General features: G+C 28.2%; 1 protein-coding gene across 3 annotated transcripts; it reads right to left on the bottom strand.

Moving 5' to 3' along the window:
• Window positions 1-371: 371 nt before the first annotated feature.
• On the bottom strand, window positions 372-3,699 carry LOC137810642 (WAT1-related protein At5g40240). 3 transcript variants are annotated; one of them, XM_068612025.2, is made up of 7 exons: window positions 3,462-3,699; window positions 3,269-3,334; window positions 1,557-1,670; window positions 1,224-1,458; window positions 924-1,082; window positions 700-851; window positions 372-614 (listed from the first exon to the last, which is right to left on the bottom strand). In XM_068612025.2, exons 1-7 carry the CDS (start codon window positions 3,638-3,640, stop codon window positions 458-460), a joined length of 1,062 nt encoding a protein of 353 aa, XP_068468126.1. In that variant the 5' UTR covers window positions 3,641-3,699; the 3' UTR covers window positions 372-457. The 3 variants fall into 3 exon arrangements, with proteins under 3 accessions (XP_068468126.1, XP_090154393.1, XP_090154394.1); XM_090298267.1 differs by having other exon boundaries at window positions 1,557-1,697; window positions 3,462-3,535; XM_090298268.1 differs by lacking the exon at window positions 3,462-3,699 and having other exon boundaries at window positions 1,557-1,679.
• Window positions 3,700-6,970: the final 3,271 nt, after the last annotated feature.

Genomic DNA, 6,970 nt, shown 5'->3' with positions numbered 1-6,970 from the left:
ATAATTTTTAGAGAACTAATATAATTATATTGATAAAATTATATAGTATTTTAAAGAATAAACAAATTAATAGTATCTAAATTAGTTTTTATTATTCATAAATAAGTTTTGAATTAGATCTAATTAGATATCAATATCTTAAATACCAACTTCAGAATCTAAATAGTTGGTAGCTAAAACTTAAGTAACTAATTAGATATTAATTTAGAAATTATTTATTAATAATTTAAACTAATTTAGATACCAATAATTTAAAGTGTGATTTAGTTTGATGAGGTCACAATAATTGAAAAAAGAAAAATTTAATTAGGTTTGTTGGTCAAATCAGATATTTCTATACAGATTAGGACAGTTCAAAGTTTTAAAGAAGATTTATAATAAATAAATAAATCTATATGTTTTTAATAGTTGAATCCAGAGACTATATTTCCATTCCTAATAATCAGAATATGTGAAGCTATACATGTATACTTTTGGTGTACAACAGAGGAGCTGAAGAGGAGGAAGTAACAAGATCACGGTTCTCGTTATTCTCATTTCCCACCTTATCGTCTTCAGCATGTGCCCACATCATCGAATAAAATCCAATACCTATTGTACCAGCTCCAATCACACTGCACCAAAAATTATACCCAGTGTTAACATATTTCACCAAAATCGTTTCTCACAAAATTTGTGTCCTTAGTTAGATGTATTTACCTTCCAAGGTAAAGGTTCTCTCCCAGAAATATTACCCCCATGCCAAGTGCAATCACCATTCCCAAAGGGTTAAACATAGCTACATAAACTGGTCCCTTCTTTCGACATCCCCATGTACACACAACACTCCTCGTTGATACAACAAATATGGCCTACAAATATACATATCATCATCATCACAGAACTAAGGAAAATAATGTGTTGATAAAAAGGTTTATACTTACTGAATAGAATACAGCTATGAACTCTTTATGAGATGTGAGTATCCAAGCTTTAGGGTTTCCCTCTGCAAAGAGAGCAACTATGGCAGATAGGATCACCACCATGCTGCAACAAATGCTTGTTATCACTAACTCTTCAGGATACTCCTTGACAGCCGAAGTCTGCAGTGTTGGAAAAAGTTATATGACTTTTACATGTTTCGGAATATTAATTTTTGGGGAAAATATTTTATAAGATAAACTAAACATTAAACTGCAAAAACTGTTGTGTACATGTCCAGAATGGTTTGTTTGATTAAGTACCTGAACAATAAGCAAAACTGAAATGCACAGACTAGCAGTTGCAAGAAGAAAACCACCAATGATCCAATTTGATTGCACTGAAAGGTAAGTTTCCTTTCCACCAAATACAACATTTAAACTGAAATTCAATGGCGTTCCTTTATATAGAGTCACTATGAATGCCCCAGCAATGGAGATCACTGTGCCAATAACTTTTGCTTGGCAGCTTTGCTGTTTCAGATTCAGATTTTCCATCCTGAGAGTGCACAGCACAGGGATCAAAGAAGAATAGATAAGTAAAAATTGTTAACTTGTGCAATAATTGTGGTAAGGGGAAGAGGACAGAGAAAGAACCTTGAAATAAGGGCAAATATGAAGGTGAAAGCAGGAACAAGGTCCACCATTGCAGAGCATAGTGTGGGAGAGCTGTATGAGATTCCAGTGTACATCAACGTCTGCACTACAGTGCTGCACTACCTTAAGGTCATCATCCAACTAATCAAACAAAATAACTTTTCAAGTGACTTGTTCTATTAATTAGAATTGAAGTTTCATCTCAATCATTGACCAAATAAAAGTTTACATTAAATCAACATAGAAAAATGAGTAGTTTGTTTGAAAAACATGTATGTTTCACCCGTTAAAACTACAATAAAATTATTAAATAAAATTAATTTTAAAGATCAAAATAATTACTTATTAACTAATTTATAGATATTTTATAAACTAAAAAATTATTGATATTTAAAATGATTTTTATTATTAATAAAAATTTATAAAATAGTTTCTAAATTGGTATCTAACTATTAGCTACTAAAGTTTTATCTACTAACTACTTATGTTATAAATTAGTTTTTATTAGCCTTTTATAGACTAATTTGAAATCTAAAATATTAGTAGCTAAAACTTTGGTAGTTATTTAGATACCAATTTAGAAATCATTTTATAATATTTTATTAATAATAGAAATCACATTAAATATCAATAACTTTTTAGTCTCTAAATTAGTATATAATTTAGTCAATATAATGACTAATTATTTTTTATCTCTAAATTTGATTACTATTTAATGATTTTCTTGTAGTGTCAACCATAGAGAAATAAAAAGAAAGTAATTTTAAGTAAACATAGACCTATTAAATTATTTTTATATATTTTTATTTAACTCTATTTTTTTTATAAAACTTCATGTTAAGCATCATTATAGAATTTTACATTTTAGCTAGAGTGACACTCCAGGATTCAACAATCATCTGTCATTCATCTTATCTTTCATCTACTTTTACTCTAATAATTTATTTTCACTCAAATCTTAGTTTTCCAATGTACCAAAAAAAGCACTAATCAACATTATATAATCAAATTTCTCATGTCAAATTGTTTATTATTATTGTTCCAACCTTAAATCAGATTAAATAATATCGTGTCAATCACCACATTTGAGATATTGTACGTTTTGAAGTTCGAAACTCCATCATGAATAAACCCTCCAGTTGAAGTCTAAGGGTAAGGGGGACAATGGTTCATCTTTTGAACAAATATTTCATTCTCCACATATCTAAGGTATTGTCTACTTGCAGCTTGAAACTTCATTATGGTTTTCTGTGAAAAAAATGTCTTAAAAAATTAAGGTAAAAAATATATTTGAATTGGTATTGACTCTTAAACAATAAAGGATTATTGAGCATATACCATAACAATATTATATCAATGGACTTGAGGTTGAAACATTAACGTCGTTGATGAAAATTTGATAAGTAATTCCAAAGACAAACCATCATTATCCTTATACTTCAACTGAGACGTTGTTTTGTAGCCATTATTGTTTAGGACTTAGAACTAAAAATAATTTAAATACATTTTCTTTCTTCATCCTTCCAATACGTTTTTCAAAAATAAAATCACTATAAAATTTTAAATTCTAAAATAAACCATACCATAAAATGAGTCTAATGATATTATTTCAAATTTCGACAACAAAGTGTGAAATTCATCATATCTCATACTTAGTACAAATATATATTTAGTTAAGTATGTGAATTTAGTGCTTTTTGTCATGTTCATACCTGAGGCAGCTAATAGTAAACATTTTACAGAGAATTGATCTTGGGATTGGAGGAGGAGTTCTCTTCCTGTGATTTTTGAAGAGCCAAGAACAAAATATCAATCAGAAGAAATAGTGAAATACCAACCTATATACAACTATAACAGTGTAAAAGAAAGTTAAGATTTTTCAGTTGAAGCAGATACACAGCACACCTGTGGTAGAAGAAGGTTGATGGTACAAGGACAAAGAGAGCCAAGAAGTTTGAATACACAATGAAGACAAAATTACTCATTCCATTGGTGTTTGCTTCTTTGATTAGAGTGTTCAACCCCACTTCCAAGAACTGAGTTGCAATCATTGCTGCTGTTACCCCTAATCCTACACCCACCATTTTCTCTCTGCCTTTCCTCTGATATTCTTCTTCACTTCTCACTTCTCATACACTCATTTGCTTTATTTACATTTATAATGGTTTTGACGATGAGCACTTCAACACCAATCATCATTTTTCTCACCAACCTTTCCCTCTCTTATTCTCCCCTTCACGTAAACGTAACTGGTTTTGTTACTTTTGATAATACATTTTGATGCTTACACATTTTAAATTGAATTTCATTCCTCCACGTTTCCATTAATATAGAAGAGGGGGTGCAATTATTTGACGCTAACATCATAGTCGATAATAATGGAAAAAACAAACTCTTTATGCATAGTGTAAAATGTATTTAATTTTAAACTTAAATCATTTTTAGGTCCCAATGCATAGTTATTTTTATTTTGAATGTATGATAAGTACTTTTTTCACTGTAGTTAAACACTTTAGTTGAAGAATCATTCAGTACATGCGTCAGTTCTGTTGTGTCCTCTGTTGTGTCCTTTAAATTCAAACAAATGCATATAATTTAGAATATTGAAGAATAGTATGTGTTAAGAATTTTGTGATATCTATATTAACATATTATATTTTCATGGCAAAAATATTTTAATGGGTAAAGATACAAAAAAAAAAAGAGGAATGACTTAAAAAGATATATAAAAATATTAATTTTTATTTTGAGTTTGTAATAAATTATTTTTTCGAAAATTGAGTATCAACTAAATTATAAAATTTTAATTTGGAAAAATTACCTGGAATTAATTAAAAGGCTCAATGTAATATTTTTCAAATCAAAATTCATTTATAATTTAGTTAGTACTCAATTTTGAAAAAATGATTTATTATAAACTCAAAATAAAAGTTAATAAAATATTAAGGACTTGAAATTTATTTAATCCATTACATGTAATAAGCTTTAAAGTTGAGAAAGGATGACAAGTCATTATAAGAAAAACAATAGTTTATCTTGGTAAAAGACGGAAGCAAAATAAAGAAAACTAAAATAACTGTTGTTTATGCGTCGAAAACAAGTTAACGAAAAGAAGTGTAGAAGCAAAGTAAAAAACAAATTAACGAAAAAAAGTGTAGAAGCAAAGTAAATTTGTATAGAGCAAATTGGTAATCGATACAAGTGCTCTTTTAATATATATATATATATATATATATATATATATATATATATATATATATATATATATATATATTATATATATATATTATATATATATATTAAATAAATAATTTGTTAAAAAATATATATATATCCAGTAATAATTTTTTAATGAGAATTTAATTATTTTGAAAAATCTAAATATTACTAATTAGAACAAATACTTATCAGACCCCTGTTTTTGATATTCCCATTTCCAGACTTTACTATTTGCATCATATACTTCATATATCTGTACAATGTTTTGTCAAGCCTGGGCCATTCTGCTGCCCAGCTTTTTCTATCTACACCACAATTATTATATATGCACTAAATTTTAAAACATAGGCTCATTCAACTGGCCCATCACTTTTGCTATCTGCCACCCTGCTATTTTATACACCATTAACTTTTAATTTCTTATAATATATATATATATATAATAAATATTTTAAACAAAATAATTTTTTAAAATAATAGAAAAATAGATCCAATGCCAAATTTTTTATTGCGAAGCTAATTATTTTGACAAATCTATGTAATTATATTACCTATATATTACATGCTTTCTTCTCACATTCTTATTTAATTCCTACATTTACAATCTTTACATTAAAACATTTATAGCATGAATTTATTATTTTTTACACTAAAATTCACTCACCACGAAACTCACATAAATTCCCACAAAATTTCCCAAATCAAAACAAAGTCAGCAATCATGAACAGAAACAATGATAAACCACAATACAACTTGTAAATTACCCAACAATCATAAAAAATAATTACAAACAAAACCAACAGCTCAATCAACAAAACCACAAGACATTCAAATCTAAATCAAAACAGAAACCTTTCAGGAATTTAAATTTATCTTTCAGCAATTTAAACCTTTGTCGAAGAAAATATCAATGAAGAGGGAGTTTAACCTTCGAAAAGTTGGACGTGAAGGTGGAGATAAAATAAAGAAATGAATAAATAAAAAAGTTAAAAAAAAATAGATAAGAGAAAGATGGAAGCTTGAGAGCGAAGGGAGAGAAGAGAACATGTTACTGCGAAGAGGAAGCGTCGACAAAGAAAGAGAGTGCCGACAAAAAGACTCAACGCCAAAGGGAGGAAGACATCGACGAGAGAGTGACTAAAAAATGGAGGAAGAAGATTGAAGATTAGGATTTGTAAATTTAGAATTTTAAAAATTGAGAGAAATTGAACGTGGAAGAAAAAAAAATAATATTTATTAAACACTTTGTGTCGACTCGGGCCGACACAAAATGATGCAACCACTGACACACTTTTTCGTCAGTTGAGATCGACACAAAACAACGCATTGACACCCTTTGCTAGTGGGAGTTAATGTTTCGGAACGAAAAATGAGAAGATAGGTAAAGTAAAAATTAAGTTTAGTTTTTAATTTCTTAATATATGTATAGTGGTTAAATCAGTGTTAGTACGAGGTGGCTGAAAAAGTGATGGAGTACATGAAGAAGCAATCTTGATCTTTTAACCATCTCCAGAGAAGTGCACATAAATATATATAGGGTGCATAAAGAAATAATGACTCGAATTGAACTTGAACAATTCTTCCTGCACCTCCATAAACTTTCTGAACACCCCAAAGGCCAGGTGAAAAGACCATTTTATCCATAATATATTTTTTCTATTTACACCTCTCGAATTGTATAATTTGAAAGGTATTTTTAAAATACCTTTCATATTTTACAATCCAATTTTTTTTCTTTAAGAAAATAATTACGGATTACAGGATGGTTTTGGTATTTTAAGAAGTATGTGGATAATATTACTATGAAGTTGCAGGAACCTCAATTAATTTAATTGACCGAGCCTCATGAACACACAAGTTAGGGCCTTTACTATATACTACCTTAAATTTCTATTTTCACTTCCCTTTTCTTTATTTCTGCTTTTATCACTAAATATACCCTTTTATATATATAAAAAAAAAGTATAAATCTAACCCCTATTCGTTTCTTGCAAGTTTCAATGATTTTTTTTATCGAGAGCACGTAAAATTCATTTTGTTACAATTCTATTAAATTAAGGTGTTTATATAAAATAGTTTTTTTTTTATCAAATTCTTGATTTCATGGACATAAAGTTGAGGTATATTTTGTTGTGTTTCTTCTCGTTCTAGAAAAAGTACCTTTAAAATCATATTTAAAATCTTTTAAAATATA

This window comes from Phaseolus vulgaris, chromosome 2 (assembly GCF_051622355.1).
Source record: "Phaseolus vulgaris cultivar YP4 chromosome 2, ASM5162235v1, whole genome shotgun sequence".
NCBI classification, from domain to species: domain Eukaryota; kingdom Viridiplantae; phylum Streptophyta; class Magnoliopsida; order Fabales; family Fabaceae; genus Phaseolus; species Phaseolus vulgaris.
This window is presented reverse-complemented; position numbering and strand designations above follow the sequence as displayed.

Bases quoted from the DNA above. Each gene is read 5' to 3' on its own strand.
- LOC137810642 (XM_068612025.2), bottom strand. From the start codon at position 3,640: ATGGTGGGTGTAGGATTAGGGGTAACAGCAGCAATGATTGCAACTCAG. The intron at 1,083-1,223 runs GTACTTAATCAA...CCAACACTGCAG, and splicing joins CAGTTTTGCTTATTGTTCAG to ACTTCGGCTGTCAAGGAGTA. The intron at 615-699 runs GTAAATACATCT...TTTTTGGTGCAG, and splicing joins GAGAACCTTTACCTTGGAAG to TGTGATTGGAGCTGGTACAA.